Source organism: Gavia stellata, chromosome 11 (genome assembly GCF_030936135.1).
Source record: "Gavia stellata isolate bGavSte3 chromosome 11, bGavSte3.hap2, whole genome shotgun sequence".
Lineage (NCBI taxonomy): Eukaryota > Metazoa > Chordata > Aves > Gaviiformes > Gaviidae > Gavia > Gavia stellata.
This window is the reverse complement of record NC_082604.1, coordinates 28378945-28403869: the sequence shown is the minus strand read 5'-3', so window position 1 is coordinate 28403869 and position 24925 is coordinate 28378945. Positions and strand designations below refer to the sequence as shown.

General features: G+C 42.8%; 2 protein-coding genes across 2 annotated transcripts; one reads left to right on the top strand and one right to left on the bottom strand.

The window, feature by feature from the left end:
* The first annotated feature begins 331 nt into the window (after positions 1–331).
* GFM1 (G elongation factor mitochondrial 1) lies at positions 332–23881 on the top strand. Its single transcript, XM_059822916.1, has 17 exons — positions 332–491; positions 1209–1341; positions 1556–1760; positions 2463–2579; positions 3163–3313; positions 7411–7565; positions 8551–8635; positions 9732–9869; positions 10564–10665; positions 11300–11356; positions 11766–11903; positions 12869–12951; positions 19632–19794; positions 20881–21025; positions 21498–21658; positions 22554–22607; positions 23411–23881. Exons 1-17 carry the CDS (start codon positions 483–485, stop codon positions 23540–23542), a joined length of 2028 nt encoding a protein of 675 aa, XP_059678899.1. The 5' UTR covers positions 332–482; the 3' UTR covers positions 23543–23881.
* On the bottom strand, positions 12958–18936 carry LXN (latexin). Its single transcript, XM_059822918.1, has 6 exons — positions 18808–18936; positions 18101–18163; positions 17338–17512; positions 16571–16707; positions 14442–14504; positions 12958–13292 (listed from the first exon to the last, which is right to left on the bottom strand). Exons 1-6 carry the CDS (start codon positions 18934–18936, stop codon positions 13197–13199), a joined length of 663 nt encoding a protein of 220 aa, XP_059678901.1. The 3' UTR covers positions 12958–13196.
* Positions 23882–24925: the final 1044 nt, after the last annotated feature.

Here is a 24925-nt window from a genome sequence, read left to right as displayed (position 1 = left end):
CGGTGGCAGGGAGGGGACAGGCCCGCCCGGAAGCACCGCATCAGCCCAGGAGAGCGTGCAGCGGCTCGGTCAGATGAAGGGGAGGCAGAGCGGGAACATGACGGCGGGGTTTGAAGGGCGGGACTGGCAAAGCCGGACTCAGCGCGGAGGGGTTGCCTGCTTCCTCCGAGTGCAGCGTGGAGCTTTGAGGTGACCCTGCGGGTGCCTGGAAAGAGTGTTTTGCTTTAAATGACCCGTTTGCCATAGAAAATAAGTTTGACTGGAAGTTTATTTGTCGGCGCAGTGAGCTGCGTTCAACCTGCTGCTAACTGAATCGGCCGTCCTCTCTTGCCTTTCAGTATCTCCTGAACTCCTGCAGGCACTGTTCTTCAGGAGTCCTTCCCAATGAGAGGATCCGCAACATTGGGATCTCGGCCCACATCGACTCGGGGAAGACGACGTTAACGGAGCGAATCCTCTTCTATACGGGCAGGATAGCGCAAATGCACGAGGTCAGTTTTCAGCGGACTCCAGAGCAGAGCCGCTCTGCGTGGGCTGAGCGTGCTGGGTGCCATTGCGACATTGCTGTGACTTGTTTGTCCTCACGGTGTAGTGCATGGGGTGAGGGAGCTACACTTGGTGGGCCCAGTCAGGCTCTTCTGGCCAAGCTGGAGGAGTCCTAAAAATCTGGTTTCCCCGACACCCCTTTAAAAATAAGTGGAGGGCCAAGGGATAGAAAGTAATCCCTCCTTTGCCGCAGCATTCTCCCTCTTTCAGAACGCTTCAGATCTTATTTCAAGACTTACTTCTCCCTTACCATCTCCTTGGTAAACATACAGTGGAAGATAAATGTTTCCTTTGATGTAGTCAAAGATGACAGTGAGAAACAGAGAACATAGGGATGTAATTTTTAGCTTCAGGTATGTTAGCTTGTTAAATTCACAGTGAAGTATATTTTCCCACAGATTTCTGATAGCCGTTTTCAGGAATGATCCTCAGGAGAGCAAAATACATTAAAGCTGCAGATGCAGCTGCAACAAAAATCAAACTTGTTTGTAGTTTAAGAATTCTAAGCAGTTCTTCCACATCTGCTTTTCTTCAGTGCGTGAAGGATGATGCTCAGTATATAAAGCATCAGTCCTGCACATGCAAAATTCTTAGTAAACTCCCTTGGACTAAATGTTTTAATTTTCTTTTTTTTTTTTTTCCTTTTTTTTCTTTTTCCTAAGGTGAAAGGTAAGGATGGAGTTGGAGCTGTCATGGATTCAATGGAGCTAGAGCGACAGCGTGGAATCACAATTCAATCTGCAGCAACATACACCATGTGGAAAGACACCAACATCAACATCATAGACACACCAGGTAACAACAGTTCTGAACACGTTAAGATCGCTGTTGCTTCGTGTATACGAAGAGCATGGGGTGTTCGTTAGTCGCTCAGGTTGAGCTATTGTGACTCTTTCTGTATAGCTGGAGACTGATTCTGTTGGCTGTTGCTCTTTTCTGCATGTATGAGAAAGCAATTTCTCATTACCTTTTATCACGTAGGAATAATGGAGGTTTTTTTGTTACTCAGGACACGTGGACTTCACAATTGAAGTGGAGAGATCTTTGAGAGTTCTTGATGGAGCTATTCTGGTTCTCTGTGCTGTTGGAGGAGTTCAGTGCCAGACAATAACTGTGAACAGGCAAATGAAACGTTACAGCGTGCCATTTTTAACATTCATCAATAAACTGGACCGATTGGGCTCTAGTCCAGCCAGAGCAGTACAACAATTGAGGTATTTACCATCTAAAATTATTTGTGAAATAATTCTGATCTATTCACGTAGCAGGTTAATACTAAGAATATTGGAAAGGGTTCTCTTGTGGGGTCTGTACCTATAACAAGTATCTTAATCTGACCTGTAAGAAGTCTCCATTTTCTCAAGAAAAACAAGTGTTTGTGTCAGCCCAGGCTTGCAGTGACCGAGAGCTGGGGTTTTGATATTTATTTTATTGATGGAACTATATTTGGAGCCACTTTGAAAACAGCCTTTTCATTTTTCCTAGATCCTGGTAGCAAACGTGCTGCAGCTTACAGCAGGGCAATGATGTAGGATTGGACGGTTTCTAGTTCGGATACCAGAAGTCCTGCTTGCTCCCTACCTGCAGGCTCTCTGTGCCTAATTTCATCTGTGAGATACATGCATTAATATGCATTACGGGAGAAGCAACTCCCATAATCAAGTAATTAATCTGAAACCAGTTTGCACTGCCTTCTTTCCGATGGGAGTTGCTCGCTGTATCTGTTGGGATATGGAGGGCTGGCAGTCACTCCGGTTAAAATGCAACTGATTTTTCATCAGCACTGGTAGATTTTTGGGACTGTCCAAACAACAGAAGATAGTGGTTTTGTAGGAATGGGATGTTCAAAGACCATCTGGAGCACACACAGAAATGACATTTTTCTTGAACTAATTTGTATTTGCTCACTTTTTCAGATCCAAGTTAAAACACAATGCAGCTTTTGTTCAGATTCCAATTGGGCTGGAGGGAAACTTTAAAGGAATTATAGATCTTATTGAAGAAAGAGCTATATATTTTGATGGTGCGCTTGGGTAAGTTTTGAAACTTACATATTTCTTAGCTGGAGCTAGTCTTTGTATGAGAAACTACTTATAGTTTCTCTTCAGAGATGAAAAAGCCTGCTATTTGGAAAGTTAGGCATGTGGCTTGTGCGAGGGCTGAGGTATCACCCTTCGGCTCTCCAAGTTACAGCAAAATGATTCTGCCAGGTCAGGTTTGGCAATGGGTAGCTGCAGCATGAATTGTTTGCTAACTGCAGGAGTGTGAAGGGGTGGTAGCCACACTTGCCACCCTGAGAAATAGGAGACTTGCTTCATAACGGGAACTGATAGCGTATGTTTGGCATGAGCTTACTAGGATGAAGGTAAGATGCGGGTTGAGGTTGTTGAACAGGTTATCCTGCATCCTTGCAAACTTCTGCCATGAGTGGGAGGAAACTCTCCTCCACTAAAGCGTTAAAGATAACATGTTGATATTCTTAGGTGATTTTTCTTTCAGTATCCATGTCAACAGTGAATTCTTCTTGGTCAGGCCGGTCATCACAATGATTAGCGATTGAAAGGTTGATTCATGTGGTATTCCTTCAGAGTGGTTACGTTATTTATGTATGTGTAGCCAGACTCTTCGGTATGATGAAATTCCAGCTGAGTTTAGAGCTGAGGCTGCGGAGAGACGTCGGGAGTTGATTGAATGTGTGGCTAACTCGGATGATCAACTTGGGGAGCTGTTTTTGGAAGAAAAGATTCCTACAGCTGCTGAGTTAAAGGTAACTTTATTGTGGTGGTTCTTCCTGTAGCGCTGTTATCTCAGTCTTTTGTGTCCCTATCCTCCTCTCCCCCAGTAAAAAATTTCTTGAAGTCTTGAAGAAACGTTGTTTGCTTGACTTCTCTGGTATGTGTCACCTCCCACAGGTGGACTCCCACTTCACTCCCTGTTGAGGGCCTGTTCCAAATTTGTTTTTTCATTTGCATTGGAAATTCTGAGCCTGTGTGTGCCCTTTAGGGACCAGCAAATGGCTCAAAAGTATATCTAGTCATTTTTGTCATTTTGTTGCCTTGCCGTGTTACAGCTTGATGCCTATGACTTGCTTCATGTCCCACAGCAAGTCAGTTGTTGAGACACTGTAAGTCGTCTTTGTGCCTAGGAAGTCCTGCCTTGTTTTGTGTTTGCACCTATTACATCCGAAGTGAAAAGAGCAGTACACTAGAAGGGAATTGCAATGACTTTACTTGAAGACTCCAGAGGAAAAGAATCCAGGTCAAAATACAGTTTTTAAAAAAAAAAAAAAAAAGAGAGAATTGCATTTCTTGAAAAAGGGAGAAAATTGATACATGACTTGATATCTGAAGTATTTAATAAAATAAATGGCAAACATGGCAACATAAAGGGATGCTCACAGAAGTAATCAGATGGCCGTAGACTGAAAATTATTTGTTCTCGTGACAGTTCAGCATCACTGTTTCTTCAAGCTCATGTCCACATAATAAAAGGTGGTAGGGAGGCCTAGGAAGATCAGCTGCGGTTGTACAGTCTTTATGCAAGTCCTGCCACTGTTCACTCCAGGATGAGATCCGCTTGTGCACCTCCGTGGAGGCTGGACAGCAGACTAACCTGTATTCCTTCTTTTAGGCTGTTTTATATTAGACTTAGCAAGCTACGCATACCATAGTGGATTGTTACGTGGGATGGCAGTCCCTTCTTTAAGGATCGTAGTTGACTAATGATGCCTCCTGAGTTACTGTGGTATTAGCTTTAGTCACTGTTGTACTGGCTTTAGTCAGGGCAGGTGCAAAAGCTTGGCTATCCTGGCGTGAGCATAATAGAGCCTGTGCCGCACGTGGACCTGCTTCTGCTGTGCCGTGAGCGTAAAGGTGATCTTACCCATAGAGAAGAAGGGCTAAGCTCGTTTGCGTTTACCACACAGCCCCACGGGGTAAGTGCGTAACTCAAGATGACAACGCATAGCTGATGACATGCAGCAGTCAGCTGGGCTTTTGTGTTTTGTAAGGGAACCACACGGAGGGCTGTATGGTTTGCAGGCCTGATCTCAACACGGTTGGTTTTTGCCCTTAATGCACGCTCGGTGCAAGGATTTGTGTGATGCAGCTTGCTGTTTGCCACCACCTCTTGCTAGTGTTGGAGGTTAACTTGAGCAGTCATCTTCTAGTGCTTGCTGTTAATAGCTATTAATTAGTCAAACATTGAAGCTGCTACAGGAAACCAATTGCTTAATGCAGTTAAATAAAAAAGTGCAGTCTGAAGCGCCTGTTGCAGTGGGAGAAGCCTTGCAGGCAGTCTGCTGTTTCGAAGAGAGCTGCTGTTGGAGCTAGAACAGCTTGTCTTTGAGCAGTGGTGTTTTACGGCATTGGCCTGGAGCCTGCCTGACATGGCACTTGCTACCACCTCCTTTTGCTTTACTTTGCAGGCAGCTGGGTGCTTCAGTTGGTCGCTGAAGAAGAGAGGCTGAAGTGAAACGTAACTGTTACAAGCAGGAGCTCTTTCTGCCAGTGCAGCCTGCTAGGCCAGATGAGTTCAAGTCAGACATGATGGCTGAGGTTGCTGCTTTAAACAGAGCTTTGATATTTAAGTCCTCTTCTAAGTATTTGGCTTGCTAGCAGTGCCTGGTTGCCTCTGTGCAGTGGTCCTTTCCCTGTTAGGGTTTGCAGTGCTTGATTTCCTGGAAGTTGCCCACTCTATCTGTTGCGATATAGAGGACTGGCAGTCCCTCAAAGCTGATGCATGTTGCAAGGCCCCTTAAGGTTTATTTATTTGAGTCTTGCTGACCCCTGAATTTTGATTGCTTTTAACTTTGCTACAGACCTTGGGTTTAGAGGTGTTTTTTTTAAAATTGCTTTGGCTGTATGGGTGATTTACTGGTGATTAATATCTCTAGGAAGAATATACAGGAATCTGAATATCCCAACTTGGCTTGAGACAAAAGCACAAAGGTTTTTTTTGAAAGTACCAAACAAATGTATCTCTTATTGATAACCAGGCATTTAATTATTCAAGTAATTAACTATTATTTTATGAAGCCTGAGCTATTCCTGTTGCAAAGCAGCCCTTCTTGGTTTGATAAAAACAGAAACGTAATAGCAGTTTTGGAGACCTGTAAGGATCTGTCCGTCACCTGGCAGAGGGAGTGGTACTGATGTGAATATACTGCATAGCTGTAAGAGGTGAGAGATTTTTTTAGCAGGAAGCTGGTTTTGATAGCTCCTGCTGGTAGGGAAATCTGTTACCAAGATAAATTTGTCTATTCAGCATGTCTCTGCTTCCCACTTCTGAAAGCCAATTAATTACAGCTCTAATGGCTATAGTATTGCAGATGCAGGTTAATTTGTACTAATATGTCCCTGAAGATGGATTTTCTTTCAGTGGCCAGCAGCCAAGTTTCCACTGAAAATATCTTTTTGTGGAAATGATGCTAAGTATCACTCCTGGATGCCACAGTCATAGCATATGATGTTTGCTGAAGATCAGCTGCTTAAACATCACGTAATTTGCTGCTCTCCATAATGCTACACTCAAGGAACTGATGTGCCCCAGGTACTCAGTGGGGCAATCAGTGACAATAATCTTTATGTGAAAATAAAATTACTTTTTTTCCCAAGGTAATTGTTGATGAGGATGAATTGCAGTCATGTTGCTTCATTTGAAAACACGTGGCTGAGTAAAAACACTGGGCATCAGCACGGCTGCATTTCCAGCACTCTAGTATATGGGAACAGACACGGGCTAGGTGAGCAGGATTGCTGATGTAGGATTTTCTTCCCTTGTATTATTTTTGCAAAGTCATTACATCAACAAATTTAAGGAACCACTGTTCTCGCTGTTAATTATGAAGACAGCTTAACTGTCTGTTTTGGCTACTCTAAATAACTCCCAGATTAGATGATGCGGTTAACTATCCGGCTCTATCAAGGAGAATTAATTTCTTTTAGCTTATCAAAGCAGACAGGAGCTGCTTTGGGTTGGAGTGAGGGCCTCAGTAAGCGTAGGGAGATGGCATCCTCTGGTGGCAGGGAGAGGCGAGACCAAGGCGGTAATCTTGCCTTCAGTAATTAATTGCAGGGCGGGGAGTGGGGCAAATAGCTTCTGTCCACCTTTATGGGAGATGGCTACAATCGCTGTTGTGGAAGCTGTTGGTGCTCAGTTATATTTTGCAACGTTGTGTGATGCTTGGGTGAAAGGCACTGAATAAGCATGAGGTTACTGTACAGTTTATCTTGCTCAGTTTGCAAGGACGTCCTGGAAAAATTCCCAAGACGGTGCAACTTCAGCAGGTCTGTAGATGAATGCGAATAGGTTCTTCTGTTGGGCTTTTAAAACATTCTTCATCAAAAAATGATGATTCATTGAGCATGGTGCTTACCCAAATATCCCTTCCCTACCTAACTTCCTCTTTCAGAAGAGTTTTCCATAGTTGAAATATATTGAAACATCTCGTCTTACTTTCACAAATGTAAATGTGTATTGTTTCCCAATGTAACTAAATAGGGGGAATGAGGCATCCAAAACAGAAATGAAGAATCCAGCCTTTACCAGCAGAGAATCAAGAAGCTTTGTTTCTGAGTATTTTGGGGTTATCATTATATTTATCTTAGGCGTTTTCTTTTTTAAGTTGAATTTAAGATGAGGGGAAAAAAAATCTCGCACTTGTCTAGAATTCTGGTGAGCAAGTTTTATGGGAAGCTCTTGTGTAGGGGGTTGTACAAGAGACTGTGTGGGAGCGGCTGCTTTACTCCAGGAGTAGAGAATACTAGCAAAGAGAGCAAGAGAATCTAGACTGCTACTTGGTTAGTACTGCATCAGACTCCTGACGTTGTCACAGGAGGAGAGTAACGCACGGATATTTTTCAGCTTGCAATCAGAAGAGCAACGCTGAAGAAGTCCTTTACCCCAGTACTTGTGGGAAGCGCTTTAAAGAACAAAGGAGTGCAGCCATTGCTGGATGCCGTCCTGGAATACCTCCCCAATCCTTCAGAGGTTGAGAACTATGCTATTCTTAACCAGGGGTAAGTATATTCACGAGCATACACAGTGGTCTTGGAATCAGGTTTCAAAGCAGTATAATATGTAGCAGGAAACATTACTAACAAAATACACGCTCATTTACCATTTGTATTAAATAATGCCATCATAATTTTGCACAGACTTCCAAAACAAAGAAAGCTCACCTCTCATTTGAGAGTTACCGGTTATACCGGTATTTTTAACACACGTTAAATGTTAAATTTCAATAATTATTATCTGATGAGATAGTTCTTTAGCAAATAATGGCAGCCCTTAAAATCATGCCTACAGTAGAGGAGGGAGCACATCTGAAATGTTTTAAAAATGTTTTATCCTTTGGACATGTTTGTTGAAGTAGATCTGCCTTCACAATTAAGAAGCATGAAACCCAACATTAGAGCCAGTAAATAGCCCTTAACGTTCCAGTCATGGCTTGGGGCGGCCATCAGGTCTTTTTAATGTGTTTGAGTTGTTCAGAAAATATAATCATAACTAAACAGAAATGACGCTAATAAATACAGTTTATGACTTTTTCTCCCAGCGGTTACCTGACTCCTTTGAGTCCTCGCTGCTGCTGTGCCTCTCGCTGCCTCTAAGGTCTGCCTACTAGGATAGACTAGAACTTCTCATGTGGCTCATGAGGATTGTCAGAATAGTTACTGCAGCGTCTCTTTCTTCACTTTAAAACTGGATTTGCTCCTGAGTTGTGTCTGAGTGTACGACTAATTGCTTTCATGGCAAAATAGTTGGATGAGATGAAGGACTAGTGGTACTTGTCATAGTTTCGACTTCCTTTTGGGATCTGCTGCAGTTTCTCTGAGATAGTTTCTGAGCATATGGGAGCTACATATGTGAGCATCTTTAAGTCTCAGTTATAAACCTGTGCAGCAGAAGGCCCTTGGGACTTTCTAAGGTTGGGCTCATGCGTAGAGGAGCCTGTCATGTTTGATTCATAACGTAAACTCCCTCTCCATCCTTGTTCTTAAGGGATTCTGAGGACAAAACCAAGTTCCTATTGAACTCTGCTCGAGACGATTCCCAACCTTTTATAGGCCTCGCTTTTAAACTGGAGGTAAGCTGTTACTGTTTTCCTTTCTAATGCTGCAAAACCAGTAGAGAAGCAGGGCGTTTCCTGCAAGCATCGTTGGTGTAGGCAAGTCCTACTTGCACTGAGCTATTGGGGGCTCATCACTGATGCCTGGGAAGTGCCTTTCGTTTTTGGGGAAAAGCACATATTTAAAGCTTATTATTTTCAGTGTATCTGTTTGTGCATGTGATGGCTTTTTTGCTTGGTCACTGTGTATATGGTAAAGCTAAACTAAAAGTTGCTGGAGAATAGGTACCCAGAACATTACCTAGCTGACTTTATTGAATTGCTTGCAAGTTTCCCATGCTACCAATATCTGACTGCTGCAGAGGGACTTCAAAAGTTGTACTCACATTGTGTTAACCCTGAAGGAGGAAAGAAGGTGTACAGATTCATTGTGATTTGAGTAGAAAACAGAGTGAGTCCAAACAGATGATACTACCAAAACTTACGTGGAACAAATTCTAAAATCAGTTTGTTTAAATTAAATTTAACTTATTTTAAAAAAACTGGTTTCAACCATAAAATCCACAAATGTATCAAACATTGCCAAATTTGGAAGCTTTAAAATGGGCTATGTGCCTCAAATTCTTCATGATTTTCTTAGTTAAAACCTGGGGGGTTTATTTGCTTGTATCAAATACTTTCAGAGAAAAATCCTGGGGTTTGTTTGAAGTTGAAAACAATGGAACACGAGAGAGTTGGAGAGGAAAAAGTACTGTGTACTTTTTGTACAAGTACAAAAACTTGTACTTTTTTTACAAGTTGTTTGCTACCTAGAGAGTAGCAGTTCAGATTTTCATCTGGAAAGTGGTTGGCCAAATGGCTAGTTAACGTATGCCTCTGTTGGGAAGGTTTAGGACTGGTAAAATAGAAGTAAAGAAAATTGCCAGGAGATGCCAAGTTCCATTCCAGAGCCAAGTGAAAGCTGAGATTACCTTAAAAAAAGTTTCATTTACATGTCTAGTGTTTAAATTCAAACCAGAAACATTTAGTCAGTCAGTGCAGATCATACTTTGAGTAGTAGTGGTCTTGACTCCCAGAAGGTTTATATCTGATTTTTAATGAATTTTGATTCCAGGCTGGCCGTTTTGGGCAGTTAACTTATATTCGAGTTTATCAGGGGATGCTGAAAAAATCTGATTATATCTATAACACCAGGACTGGGAAGAGAGTGCGCGTACAAAGACTTGTCCGTATGCATTCAGACAACATGGAGGTGAGTGTGAGAGGTACAATCCACAGAGATTGCTTTTTGAGCCACTCTTACTCAATAAACTTCTCGCTTTTCAACTATCTCTGAACAATGTGATATGTCAGATTTCTGCTTTTGTTGTTAATTCATACATCCCTGTAGCACTTAGAGCTCTACAAGAAACTGGAACGATCTCTAGTATGTTATTTTCACTGAAGTGGAAGAATCTTTGCCCAAGAAGCACTATAAAATGACTTTGAGGTCATAGTTAAAGAAAGCCAGCTGTGGTATTATCTCCATATTCCATACTTCTGGGAGAGAGGAAATAGGATTGGTAAACCAGACAAAAAAGTTTTCTTCCATGTGATCACTGAATACAGTTCTTAAACTAAAAATTGATTCTCAAACTGCTGCAAATCCTACCCTTTCCTGTTCAAAATTCCTGAACTCTATAGCTGGGTCAGGATTGCCTAAAAGATAGTATGTTGCTTGCTTCACATCCTTAAACTAGAATAAGTTAGCATCCAAGCTGAGGTCTCCTTTTTGTGGTTTGAATAAAAAGATAGAAGATTTACAGAGCATTTTATCAAAGCCGCACTTTTCAAAGGTGCTTAACCTCAAGCTTCTAAACGCAGTATTTATATCTCTGTTTAAAACTTGATGTAGTTTGTAATGTATCTTTCAGTGTTATCTAAATAGTAAACTTTCCTTTCCTAAGGATGTAAATGAAGTTTATGCAGGAGACATATGTGCGTTGTTTGGAATTGATTGTGCCAGTGGGGATACGTTCACTGATAAAACTAGTACTGACATTTCCATGGTGAGTACACCTTTTCACCTGTATGCCTCATGCATTGGAATTCACCAGGATTTTGTTGTAAAAGTTTTTAATAATCTGTTCAGTTTAAGTATTTTTTGATATGTATGCAACCGCAAATATTTTTTGTGATTATTTGTTATACCTCAAGGAGCCTGAATATATAGAAGTATGGTATGTGCAAGAGAGATACGCACTTGTTTACTACGCTTGGCATCAAATATATTACTTCAGTGTTAGCAAACTGTTCTGGGCTGTTCGAAGTGGATGCTGTTACCCAAAAGTATTAAGCTATGTATTTGTATATGTATTTGAATACATCAGTTTTATTTATATATACATGTACAAAACCTGATAGGAACCAGAGTCTTCTAACTAGTGTGAAATCCAGAGATCAACTCGCATCTAGGAAATACTGTGGCTGGCAGTACGGCGTGCATTACGTTACAGCCTTGGAGTAATCCGCAGGAGAGTTAATAATTTTGTTACGCTATGATATTAGATGCAAGCTAGATAAGTAAAACAGTCATCCCTGGTTGTAAACCTGAGTTCTTGTGACCAAACTGTTATGGAGAAATGAAATCACCAGGTGTAGTGGAACTCGATTGTATGGTCTCTTCCTTTATGGCCATTGCAGGAATCAATTCACATCCCGGATCCTGTCATTTCAGTAGCTATGAAGCCTTCCAACAAGGTAGGAGCCTATGAATCAACCTTTTTCTGACTGAGTTACTGTTCCTCTGCTGCTTTTATAATTTCATGCAGGTTAGCAGTTAAATATGGAACCACAGACTAAAATGAGCAGTGTTTTAAAATGTTCTATCCAGAGTACTTGAGAAGATACCATTCAGATAACTCAGCATGTGACTGCGTTAGATAGTATCACTTAGCCATAAGGAAAGATGCATGTCTTTGACCTGGGTAAACGTAGACTTGAAGTAACTGGAGGGATAAATACAGTTATAAATGTACGGCTGTGTTTCAGAGAATAACCTCATGAGAGTAGAAGGGCTAAGCAGTTGATAGGAAAATTTGAGGCCCTTTTGTTGTGTGACTTCTGGATGTTGAGTTAATGTTTTCTTGTGTGTGTAATTGTTTTTCAGAATGACTTTGATAAATTTTCAAAAGGCCTGAATCGCTTCACAAGGGAAGATCCCACTTTTAGAATCCATTTTGATGATGAGAGCAAAGAGACCATTGTTTCTGGAATGGGGGAACTGCACTTGGAAATCTATGCCCAGGTAATGTGGAAAGCAGATTCCATGGACTCTGCTTTTGACTGTTTTCCCAACCAAGAATTCTCCTTCCTTTCTGGCCGAGACCAAAATCGATCTGCAGACAGGCTAACTGATGCCAGCCTTTAGGCCTGGTTTTGTAATTGGGTGCCTACAGGATGTTTGAAGGTGTGCAACTCCACTTGCTTTAGTGTAAACCAGGGTTATCATGTGACAACTATTTCGAGATCTTCCTAGCAGAAAGCACGGTGTCGTTACCGTGAACAGTACTAGCTGCTTAGGGAAGAGCTTAACTTCTTAGTCAACTTCTGAAGATTCTTTCTGTCCAGTGGTTCTATCTTGAAGGCTTGTAATCTATTTAAATGAAACTTCTGCGTGGAACACTTTTAGTTTTTGGTTCAAATCCATAAAAATGTTGTATTAAGCACTACACTTTGCTTTAGCAGCCTTTGCTTATAATGAATTTTACCGTTAGCCATTTCCTACAGGAGCGAGAAATACTCTGTTTCTGTGTTTTTTAAATGTATCATTCCATAACAAGAAATGATGCAAGCAGGAGGAAATAGTTACTTACAGTGATTTATTTGTTTCTTTCAAGATGCCTTCTATACTTTATTTCAGTCTAACACAATAGATGGATCTGAAATGTTGACAGAATGAAGGAAAGGTAGTTTTGTCTTGGAAAACTTAAACTTCCGTAAAATAATTAATGCTGTTCCCTTTTCCTGTATCTAAAGCCATAGTCCCTAAACAAGAATGACTGCAGAATGACAGTGGATAATTTGTAACACTTAAAAAAACAACAAACCCCCCCCCCCAAGACCCCCAAAATCAATCCAACCCCAAACCAAAAAACTGGTTAACCCTGATTAAGTTTCTCATTTCAGAAAGACCTGTAAATAAAATAATTTTCAATGTATTGTTCCAATGGAACAACTCTGTATTTCGTTCTGCTTTTTTCTTTTCTGCAGCGAATGGAAAGAGAATATGGCTGCCCTTGCACCATGGGAAAGCCAAAAGTTGCCTTTAGGGAGAACATCTCTGCACCTGTGCCGTAAGTATTCTTTCTGGCAACAGAGGGTTTTTAAATTTATTTTGATGCAGAATTTGATTACATAGCAGAGAAGGTGCCTTTTGGATTATCAGATCAAATGCACAATGTACAGGGAAAGTTTAATTGAGGAGGGACTTTTTTCTTTGTACTTTGACTGCATATCCATGCTCATCAACTCATCCGCCCTCCCTTCAAACGCTTATTGTAGCATTTGAGCTTCTTCCATTGCAGTATCAGGTGGTCCGTTACTCCAGTGCATGTTTTGGCTGACGGCTGTCCTGTGTTACTTGAACACCGTGCTGTGGGTGCCAGAGAACCGTCATTTGCCAGGGAATGATCTCCTGTGGGTAGAAAATAAAACTGTAGAAAGTGAGAAGGTGTTTTCTTTGAACAATACTGAACGGGGATTGCCTGCTGTAATACAGCCATACCTGGGCTGATGGCAGGTAGGTTGATCAAGCACCAGTAACAGTGCGGGGTGAGCACTGTAACACGCAGTCCTGCTGAGCTGTCCGAGTATTTGAAGCTCTGCTGCAAGCTTTTTCCAGCCTGCGTTGTGCTCCATGCTGCTGCAACTGCATTTACCTCTCATATAGGCAAGCTTTGCAGCTCAAGCGTGTCTGTGTTGGATTACCCCTCTTACTGTTAGTGCTGTTGGTATTTTGGGACATGTGCCCTTCACCAAACAGAGCACAATGACGAACTTGTGCTGTAATTAGTTAGCTACTACTTCTCAGGAATTTTTCTTCAGAGAAAACTTAGGAACTAAACCCACTATAGATGCCCCAACTTAACTGAGAGTGCAGTGGGGTCGAAAGCAGTGGAGCTAGAAGTGGGAGTGAGATCTCCGATTGTTAATCAGTGGATGATTTATTACAGGATGTTGCACAATTGAGAACTCTTTCAAGTTTCCTGCGTTTTTCTTAGGAAAACACTTGCTCAGATTGCAAAATTAGGACGGAGAATAGCACACAATGTAAATACTGTTCTGGGAACCAAAGTTTCTGCTGCTTTCTTCTGAGAGCTATGGGAGTAGACGATGCCTCTGTGTATTGGTCCACCACTGCTGTCCTCTAGCATAGAAGCACTCTGCAGCTCCAGCTGGAATGCACTTACGCAGTCCAGGATGCTGGCAGCTGCTTCTTCCCTTTATCCCTGGCCAGTTTGGCAACAGTATCTCCCAAGAGGAGAGAGCTGTGAATGACCAGTATATTGAACCTCTGCCGTTCCCAAGAAGGCCTAGAAACAGCTGAAAATTAGTCTGCTGACACAAGTTGGAGACCTGTTGTCTCCTGCCTGTATAGGGGCAGAAGCTGGTAACACCGAGACAGTTAGTGATGGTTCTTCAAACCTCACCCTGTTTGCTAACTGACCTGCAGGCATCAGATCTGTGACCGCCTCACCATCTGCATGTCTGAGTTGGAGGTTACACAGTTGGGAGTCTTAAAACAAACAAACAAACAAAGGCTTTTTAGAAATAAAGACTTTACCTGGGACACCATTTCGTGAAGTAGAACCCTGTAGTCAAATTCAAGATATTCGTCACTTCTTTTCTGGAAAGACAAGGTGAAAAGGGCTGAATTTGGGGCTTCCCCCCACCTTAAAAGTAGCGAGTCAGTTCTCTCTGGTTAGCATAAAAACTCTCTGATGTATTTCAGATGAAACTGGCAGCTTGTGTCAACAAATAAAGCAGACAGAGCTCAGTCACTATAACAAAACAAAGAGATACTGTTTTGTATTTCTGTGAACTCCAAAATTGCATTTGACAGACTGAATGTGTAACTTAAAACTGTGCTAATTCCTCCCTTAAAGAAGCTAGATATATCTTAACTTCAGGAACTCATTTGGGAAGGAAACACCTGATTCTACAAGGTGTTAGTTTAACCCAAATGATCCTAAATAAAATTGTCAATAGGATAAGACTTGAAACACACCCCAGGGGCCTTACAGTGGATAAAAAGTTATCAGTGATTGTGTGAGCGACAGAATATACACTGGCCTTTGGAACATGCCCTTTATGTATATGTTCTTCAGGGAAAAGAAAAGAAACAAAATTACTAAAGAGAAATGACGTCTGGTTTAGTTTCTGTCTGCCTTATCCTTAAATCCATCTGGTTTGTTAAGGAAGGTTTTAAAACCTTGCTTGTGCAAAGCCCTGCAGCATCTGTGAATTGCTTTAAGATAGCCATCAGAGGGAGCAAAACGTTAACAAATCGTGCTCCCAGAATGAGTTTCTGCCTTTCCTTCATGCCCAGAACTTCATGGGAATCCACTGGCTGTCCTGAGCAGCAAAGCATTTGGGCTCTGAAGGTCTGTTCTGAAGACTCCTGTTATATTGGGGTTTCTAAATACGAAGTCCTGCTTCTTTATCCTAGCTTCTGTACTAAATTTCCTTGAATTTAAAGTTGACCATCCCTTTAGGAGTTATTCTTAACTCACAAATTCACTTATTCTCCAAATAGAGCAGAGAAGAACTGGGAGAATCTATAGAATTCTGTTAATTTAAAAACAAAACAAAAAACTTTGCCCTAATAATAACTTTTCTGAAAGCAAGTTGCTTTATCAGTTAAGCCTGTTCCAGGCAAGAAGTCTGCAAGGCCTGTCGACAGTGGCAGCTAATGACTCAATTAATTAATTTGAATAGCTATATGAGATTTGCCAGTCATTTTTATTCCTTAGCTTAGGCAGATCCAGCTCTGCTTGAGATAAGCACATCACTTGTATCCACTCAGAAAAAAGCAAAAATAGAAAATATTTTGTCCTGAAGTATTCTGTTCCCTTTCTGTCTTGTGACAAATCTTCCCGAATTCAATTTTCTTATTGTAAACTTAATTGATGCTCATCATGCTAAGGTAAGTCTAAGAGATCAACTAAAAATTAATGTTAGGTTTTCTCCCCGCCCCCCCTTCCCCCCCCCCCCCCCCAATTAAAAATTAGTAAAGTAAGTTTGGGAAGGACAAAGTAAAAAAGCTAATAATGAGAGTGGAATTAGATCAATATTTTCTTTCTTGATTAGCATTTTGAGGTGAACTAGCAAATGGCTGGAGACCGCAATACCGCAAACAAAAGCAACGTAGATTGTGTTTTATTGAATTTGAGGTGCAGCCCATTGCCGTTTGTCTTGGCGTGGCTGTTGCAGAGATGTCAAGCGGTTTTACTGTGACTGATTGCTAGATCGTGGTGTAGATCACGAGATAAAGGACAATATTCCAATGCATGTTATGCAGATTCAAGCATACCGTCAACTGGGCTTACACTACAGATGAAAGGCAGGAACGTAATATAAAACCGTAATCAACGTGATGACCTCCAAGTGGAAGAGTCAATTTTCTTAACTAAGTAAGTGTGGAATGCTGCTCTTGCCAAGCAGCTCCTATAAGCAAAATTTATGAAGAGAAGGAGTGATCTAAATAAACACTCAAGCACTCATGATTTGCTAGAGGAAAGGTGTAGGTGGAACAAAAACCAAACACTAGCTTAAAAACGAACCGGGCCAAGTTGTTCAGACACAATTGAGGTTTCTTGCTTAAGAACTTTGCTTCAGCTGCACCCTAGTACATGCCACACTGCTTAGCTCTTAAATGCTATTTTTTCTTGCAGGGCATTGATGGTAACTTACCACTTGCTTCACATGTTTAATTTGGGCAAGTTGGAACTTAGTGTTTTCAGTTGAGTTCTGCCATATCACGTAGCCAGAGGCAGCCCACGCTAGCAGGCGGATGGGCTCCATTTCTGGGGACACGTTGCCGTGGCTGTCTGGCAAGCAAAATAAATAATACACATTAAGCAAGATACACGCAGTTGCAGCCATTAACAGAACCTTATCACCTAATAGTAGGGTTTGGTGCTGAAGTCACTTGCTTGTCACAGTTTCTTGCTGTGTCACAGACCTTCCATATAATATTGGAAGAGCTGTTAGATCACCACTGTGTTTTCCTCCCACTTCTTTAATGTATATTCTATAAGGTCTTCAAGGCAGGGGTTGCTCTAAAGTAAGCGCAGACCCTAGTACTGCAGTCGGGGTGTCTGATGTACTATGCCAAGGACAGCCACAAACAGCGAGCAGGCCGCTGGTAAAGGGAGAGGTGACGGTAGCAGGTGGTTTTCAAGAACAGTCGCATGCAAATCACCTCTTGGTTCTGGATTTCAGAAGTGATGAATAAATTTAGTCGTGTCGTGACTGACGCACCACCCCGCGTAGGAGAAAGCAAAGCAGCCTTTGTTCAGAGTTGGGCTAACGGCCTGATCCCCCTCGGTCTTGGCTGCTATAGTAGGGGCTCCCGTATGGATTGCGGACCACCACCAGTTGAGTCCAGGTTTGCTTCTGGCCATGGAGGAGGACACTGTCTCAAAAACTTCCTTCTCGCCCAGACCCCTTCTTTGTACCTGGTATGTTTTCTGCCACGAGCTCTTTTTCCAGGCTCTTGATTCGATTGTAGAATATGTTATCTGCTTCGTCTGTGTTCTTAAGTTCTCCTTCAATTGTGAATTGCACATCTGGAGCAATGTTTTTGTTGCCCAGATGATAAAGAACCTCAGCAGTGCAGTTAACAGTACTGTCCTGTTACAGAGTTAATTAGGTGGATTAATATTTGATTAAATACATGTATAATATTGGTAATTTGAACTTATAAAATGGGTTTTTTTCTTTATGTAGTTGCCATTTTCTCTGGGTCTGGCCCATAGAGATTTGAGATTATTTAAGACAAGGTTAAATTCATAGTGTTTCTGTGACTATACCATAAGGGCAGTTTTCTTTCTGCAGTGATAGAAAGGGCAATGTTTGTGGTGCGGAATGTCACTTGTGCTGTTCAGGTGGAGTAATGGGTTTGAATCGCTTCAATCTGAATGACACTGAAATGTCCTTCTCATCCCTCAAGCATTTTCTTGTGTCATAGTGGTAGGTACCAGATGTTTGGGGCTTTTATGGTGTAGAAAACAGGGGTTCCCTTTTGATAAAGTTAAGCCTTCCCCCCCCCGCCCCGATTTGCAATATAGAAAAATCTGAAACCCAGTGCCAAGTTTTATTAACTGGTGTGTCCGCTGGCCTCAGCTAGGATCAGCAGCATAAAGCAATGGCATTTTATTACATGTCAGTAGTGCCAACTTCTGCCCACAGAATGTATTTATTAAATAAATCTGAACTCACTTTGTCACGGACTTCTTCTAACACCAGTTCCAGATGGTACTTGCGCCCAACACCGTCGATATCCTAAATAAGGAAAACATTAAGAACATTTATTTTGTAAAATGCTGAAGTACTTTGCTTTGTGGAAAAGATTCTAGTGCTGGTGACACACGCTGCAGCAGTGCTGTTCTCTGCAGGGCCCATGCCGAGCTAGGATATTCTTTTATTTCTTCCTGCTGTCTTAAGGTCGCTCATTTAATATGCACCTGGTGCAGCGTCTGATTAGTACCTCCTCGTCCCTTCCCAGTCTTGTATACTACTTAAGGCCGTATTTGGGCTCCCGGGACGATAATGAGCAATAACGTGCTGCTTGGTTAAATACCGAGGTAAGAGTCGTCATGGGTTCCTTACGTTAAGTCCAGCGGGCACTTCCCCAGCGAGGCCGTGCCGGCGCGCCTCGCCGGTGTTGATGGGCCAGCGGAGCCGGTGTTTGAGCCGTGAGACGGCAGATCCCGGCAAAGAGGCGGACCGGGAAAAGGCCGGTTCCTCGGCCGTGCCGCTCCGCTGCCCGTTGGAGGCGGCCTTGCCCTCCCGGCAGCCGGCCCGTTTTGTCCCCCACGGAGCGGAGCCAAGCCCCCGCCCGCCGTTCAGGAAGCAGAGAACCGGGGAGCAGCCCTACTCGTGCTCCTGCCCGGCGGCCGCGGCCCCCCGGCCCCCCCGGCCCTCACCTGCCCGCCGGCGCGGCGGACGGCCCGCAGCGCCAGCCCGCGCCCGGGGCCCCCCCGGCGGTAGCAGGCGTAGCCGGCGGCCAGCGCCGCCGCCCGGGCGGCGGGGTAGTGGCTCGGCGGCAGCTCCATGGCGGCGGGGAGCCGCTTCCTCCTCCCGCAGGAAGCGGCCGGGGCGGAGCGGGGCGGCCCCGTCCCGTCCCGTCCCGTCCCGTCCCGCCCGGAGCGGCCCGGGCGAGGGGGCAGCGGGGACGAGCTGCGACATGCGGGGGGTGTCCCACCGCCGGGGCTCCGGGTATCCCCCCCAGCCGGGTGGGATGGGGGGCGGATGTTTCGGAGAGAGCTCGGATCCCTCCAGTTCCACTTAAAAAGTATTTAACGGTTCGTACTCCCAAGTTTTCCCGCTGATTATCCCTTGTTCAGTGTCTGCACTTAGCATCGAAGCACTTTGTGGGTGGAAAACATAGGTACGTGCAGAAACAACAAAAAAATCTTGTTATTCCGTCATCAAAAAGCACAAGCCTAAAGGTAAGCAGGCTTTATTAGCGTTGCTTGCCACACGTAGAAGCAGCTTGGTTTTGCAGTCTTTTTTGGAGAGATTTAACTCGTCACAGTCTCTCGGCTTCCCGCCTGCAAGATGAAGAACCGTGGCGCTCCCTCTTCGGGCATTAAATATGCTCAGCTGTTGTTTCAGCCGCTGTCGTGGCATTTAGCCATTTTGGTTACACGTAGCCAAATGGAATAAAGCACAATGCAGAAAACTGTGGTTAGAGCATGGTTTGTGTAATGAGTAACCTGGTATTGTGGGGGGATTTGTGTGTTCTTAGGTTTGAATATACACACAAGAAACAGACGGGCGGAGCAGGCCAGTATGGCAAAGTTATAGGCGTTCTTGAGCCCCTGGATCCAGAGGACTACACAAAATTAGAGTTTGAAGACAGAACTGTTGGCACAAATATTCCAAAACAATACGTGCCAGCTGTTGAAAAGGTACGAAGCGTTTTGTATGTGTGTGATACAAGAAATACTGATTCTTGTTTTCCTCCTATGCTGTCCACGTTCACTGTGACTGCCTTGCCACCGGCAAGGAAGCTTTTCCCATTACTTCAGTGGAAGCAGAATAAAATTTGTGTGGCTTTGCTTCATGTCTTACGTTCCCAGGTTTTCCACTTAATTTAGAAGCTGCTGTGTGTTTTCTTTGGTGGCGTGTGCTTGCTCTATTTCCAAGCAGTGCGGCAGTGCAGAAGGCAGGCTCCCCTTTCTCACAGTCAAACAAGCCTCCTTCTGTTGAATCTGCTTTTAATGGCCCTCTTCTGCGTTTGATTGTGGCCACAGAATTCTCATCTCTAACCCCGAAATATGGAACTTTTTTTGTGACTTCTGTGAGGTCAGTTATGTAGGAAACTGTAATTAAGCTAGATTTCCTGCATGAATTACCAAATATTCTTTCTTTTTCATCTCTTCTGTGGGCTTCCTCTCTGTCTGTGTCTCTCTAACTGTAGTACTTTAAGTAGTACCTACCATGATTGTTGAATTCCTATAATAATGGATCAACCTAAAATAAGTCCTTTGTTATTCCATGATGCAAGACGTAAAAGATTTTTGCCAAATCCTGGAAAAAGCATGCAGTCTTAAAAGAATCTTGTTCGTCAGTCAAGTGGTTAGAGTGGTTCTTTCCACATGGAGCATTCTTTCGGTTTTTGATCATACGGTCCCTTAACAAAGCAAAATCCTGAGTACATTTCTTTTCCTTGTCCTTAGCTTGTTACATGATTTCTGTTTTTAAAAACTATCAGTATCAAACTGAGATGCCAAAGAATGACAGTACAGTTTTCAAATGCTTGGGAATGAGTTTTCCCCACTGTTACGTTCTTCCATCATCTTATGAAGCGAGGAGGTCCCTTGGGTAGATAGGGGACTGCTGTTAAAAACTCTGAAAGGTTTTAGGGTGAGGTTTTTTTTTTTGTTGGTTTGGTTTTGAAGTTTACTGTCTTTGATAGGCTGATGTTAATGCTCCTCTTTTTTTAAGCTTCATTTTGGTCTACCAACTACTAACTTTGAGGTGTTATTTGACAGGGATTCCGGGAAGCATGTGAAAAAGGTCTAGCGTCAGGGCACAGGATATCCGGAGTCCGGTTCGTCCTGGATGATGGTGCACATCACATGGTGGACTCTAATGAATTCGCTTTCATCAGAGCAGGAGAAGGAGCCCTAAAGCAAGGTATAAAGGTAGTCGTTTGAATGCATAGGCCTGCTGGCTTCTTTACTGTTGGAGCTAAATTTAACGACCTCCTTTCTATAGGTTCGTTTGTTGCCTGGTGTTTCCATGTATACATTCAAAGTTGGGCTGGTTGTGTCGAGCAGAATATATGCAAGAGTTTATAGAAATTTTGAGGGAGGCACAATAATTCTTTCAGTTGTAGGAAAGAAATCTCTTTTTCCTAGAGTAAAGAAGCACCTTCATCCTTACACAGGTATGAAGAGAACATTTTATCGAACTGTGTGCTTCCTGGTGTCGGGAATAAGAGGCAGGGGAGCTGGAATTCCACATACTTGATTATTGTTTTCCCCCACTGATCTAAGAAACACTTAGCATTAACCATAAAACACTTCTTTGCTATGCATAGGGGTATTTGAATTATAGCGGGCTGGTTCTTTGATGTTTGATTATTTAGTTAAGTGTTTTTCTCCAGCTATGGAAAACGCCGCTGTGCGTATACTTGAACCCATTATGGCAGTGGAGGTGATGGCACCCACCGAATTCCAAGGAGCCGTGATAGCTGGAATTAATCGCCGTCACGGAGTGATCACAGGACAAGACGGCACCGAGGGCTACTTCACTCTCTATGCTGAGGTTTGTGTTGTTCCCTGGTTCCTGACCTTTTCCTGCCTTGCCTTTTGACTCCATTACTGGTTTACTTACTGACTAATACGTGTAAACTTGTAGCCAGGTTTTTCGGTGGCTAAGCATAACGTTAGTTTTTCAGTGGCTAAGCATAACATTAATTTCCAACTCGTATTGCGCCGAACTGGTGAACTTTTATAAATCTGCCTTGCTCCAGAGAAGCCGACTTACTAACCTAAAATCACACGGTGGCAGAGAAAGGAAGAGAACTTGGGTTTCTCGAGACGGGCTGGCGGCGCTACCTCAGAGCGAAAGGAACCTGTGCAGCAACACAGGTGCACGGAGCTCAGGGGGAAGATCTTTTTGTCAGCTGTCTTCCTTCAGCTGTTACCTGCGTTAACTGTAGGAATTGCAGATAAATGCAAACGACTTGTCTTCAACATCCCTTCTTTTATGTCCCTTCTAAAAACATATGTGTTCTCATGTCGGGTCATATAGAAGTGTACATCTAACAGTGCTGGTCGGGCAAATCGTCTCAGCAAAGCCTTAGCTAGTGACAAACCACATGCTGTGTCACTTCTGCTTCGTAAGTTGAGGCTAGAGCTGCAGTCTTGAGATATTTCAAACGTTATGATCTCTTGCCTGGTGATGCAGATCACTGGATTTGGGATAATCTGGTGCATTCAAACTCTGAGATTTTGGGAGTTCCCTGCTGAAAACACGTGAATATAAATCAGTTGAAATAAGAGGTACTTGACAAAGGTAGATAATTAGATCAGTACTGTTTACAAAGAGCACCAGATTTTACTGACTCTTTTTATCGTAATTGAGATCAATTGAATGATAACCCAAAGTTGATGGAAAAGTATCTTGTTTTTACAAAAATAGTATGCTTGGATTTTAGGTGCCACTGAATGATATGTTTGGATATGCCACTGAGCTGAGGTCTTGCACAGAGGTAAGCACTCTTGGTACTTCTTGCTAGAACATGCTTATTTCTGTAAATCAAGTGTGCTGATTTGCATCATCACGTACACAGTATATGCAGCAGTAAAAGCGATAAAAATCAAAACAAGTGCAGAATAGGAGAATAACCTTAGAGTTTTTACTGTTACTCTAACTGCTTTTTAATTAATATAGCTATCATTAGCTGTGTCATTTCTGGCCAAAACGTTCTTTCATACTTTGAGGAGGGAAGAGGTTCAAATTTGCAAATAACACGAAGTGATAGGTATCACTGATGGTATTAAATTCACAGGCTTGGAAGAGTTGAGGCATACTGCTTAAGTTACAAACATCTGCAAGTAGAAGAGATTTTTGACGGCAGTGCTCACGTTATTAAGATGCCCTTTTTTAATAATATATATGCCTGTAGTTACTGAACGGGTAGTACATGCCTGTAGGTGTTGTGCGTTACATAAAATGTGCTGTTCCGCATCCCGTGATGTGCGAGTGCCGGCATTGTGTGAGCGCTTGAATGGGTTGTTTGTTAATACCGCCATCACTTCCAGTTTCGAAGCGCGGCTGTCACGCTGATACCGGAGATGGGAACCACCGGCAGTCTTGTGTCGAAGACACAATGTTCAGATACTGTTTGTATGTCTTTGCATCTGATGTCTGTGTGCCTCAGTACACAGTGTTGGTGCACTTCATCGTAAATGATTATTGCATGTTATTGCACAGATTAGGGTGTGGCCTACTGCTAAATAGGATTACACACTTAGCATCCTCACTTGGACTGTTCTTTTTCTAACTCTACAGGGAAAGGGTGAATATACAATGGAATACTGTAAATATCAACCGTGTTCGCCCAGCACGCAAGAAGAAATCATTAACAAATACCTTGAAGCAACAGGGCGACTTCCTGCAAAAAAGGGCAAAGCCAAGAGCTGACTTTTTTCCTCTTGAGTACATTGGACGGTTTTTCGGTCGTCTCTAAAAGCTCGGTTGCCCAAGTGATAGAAGCGACGAAGGCTGACTGGATAAGCGTAGGCTGCAGTGGGACTTGGGCTTGTGATTTCATCATAATACCCTTCCTTTTGGTATTCTCGGAAGCCACGAGGAGATTACAACAGAATTGTTCACATGTAAATGCTACTCATTAACAAAATACATAAATGTTATAACACTGGTGATAATTTGTCTTGAAATTTGTCTTAATCCATTTGTATTAAAATAATTTTATTTTTTTACTTGATACATCATAATTTTGTAATTAGGCTGGTTACTGCTTCTCTGATTTTGAAAGTTTAAAAACTTCAGTTTAGGAGACTAATCTATTAACCGCTGGACAGGCGCGGGGGTGAATCGTCATCCAGCGCTGAGCAGTTTTGACACAGGTGCCCCACGCGCAGATCCTTTAGCTCCTGCGGCGCATTGCAAGTGTACAGTCCAGAGAACGAACGCCAGTGTTCCCTCCTTGTCCTTCAGAAACAACGCAAGGAGCCTCCAAAGTCCTAACGAACTGGGCAAAGTTGTCCCTCAGTGCAACTTGCTTATCAACATGTCTGCTTATCGCTGATGGTACAAGGCATTTGAAAAGAGTTGCTAAGAATATACGTCGAAGTTAACTCTCTCCAAAACTATGAACAACATGGATTTGTTTTATGGGCTTGCTTTCTTGGCTCTTTGTTAGAAAACCAAACAAAAGATTCCTTTTCCCAGAATCTTACAATCAAGAGGGCATGTTGCTGATGATGCTCAGCTTGGGAATCAGTTGAATAGATCTTGCTCACTCATGGAGGAGAGCTAAAACAAGGATGTTACAGTTAGGTGAGAAAGAGAAGGTATTATCATTGATACTTTCTTTTAATTACTACCAGAAGATCCATGCTGGATTTTCTTTGCGTGCTCTCTCTTCCTGACCTACTCAGCTTAACAGCATTTTTGCAGACTTCCAGTAAACAGAGAGTGAAGTTCCAGTTCGAAACCAGCTACATTCCTGGCACAGGACTGTGGCTGATGTTTACCAGACGCAGACAGAACTGCAATGGCCGGGCTTCTCCTCAGCCTTCACAGAAAGACTGTGAAAATTACTTATTTTAACCTTGAAAAAAGTACAGTGTCAAAAGTTTGTCAGGGGCATGCAAATGCTAACTGAACACAGGCATAATGTTGTATGTGAGCGTGGTGTTGCTTTGGGCCAAACCCTTCTTGGTTCCCTTACATTTGGAGCTTTATTTTTGTGAAAATGCTCAGCTGGAACTTGTTTCAAGAAAAGCCCTGCAGGTTCTCTGACATTTGGAGGTTTTCTTAAACAAGCAAATAGAGCACATT

Excerpts from the sequence above, each read along its gene's own strand:
- GFM1 (XM_059822916.1), top strand. Across the intron at positions 8,636-9,731 it reads GCCTCGCTTTTAAACTGGAG|GCTGGCCGTTTTGGGCAGTT; the intron begins GTAAGCTGTTAC and ends TTTTGATTCCAG. Across the intron at positions 11,904-12,868 it reads ACTTGGAAATCTATGCCCAG|CGAATGGAAAGAGAATATGG; the intron begins GTAATGTGGAAA and ends TCTTTTCTGCAG.
- LXN (XM_059822918.1), bottom strand. The coding sequence starts at position 18,936 with ATGGAGCTGCCGCCGAGCCACTACCCCGCCGCCCGGGCGGCGGCGCTG. Across the intron at positions 17,513-18,100 it reads TAGAAGAAGTCCGTGACAAA|GACAGTACTGTTAACTGCAC; the intron begins GTGAGTTCAGAT and ends ACTCTGTAACAG. Across the intron at positions 16,708-17,337 it reads CGTGGCAGAAAACATACCAG|ACAGCCACGGCAACGTGTCC; the intron begins GTACAAAGAAGG and ends TTTGCTTGCCAG.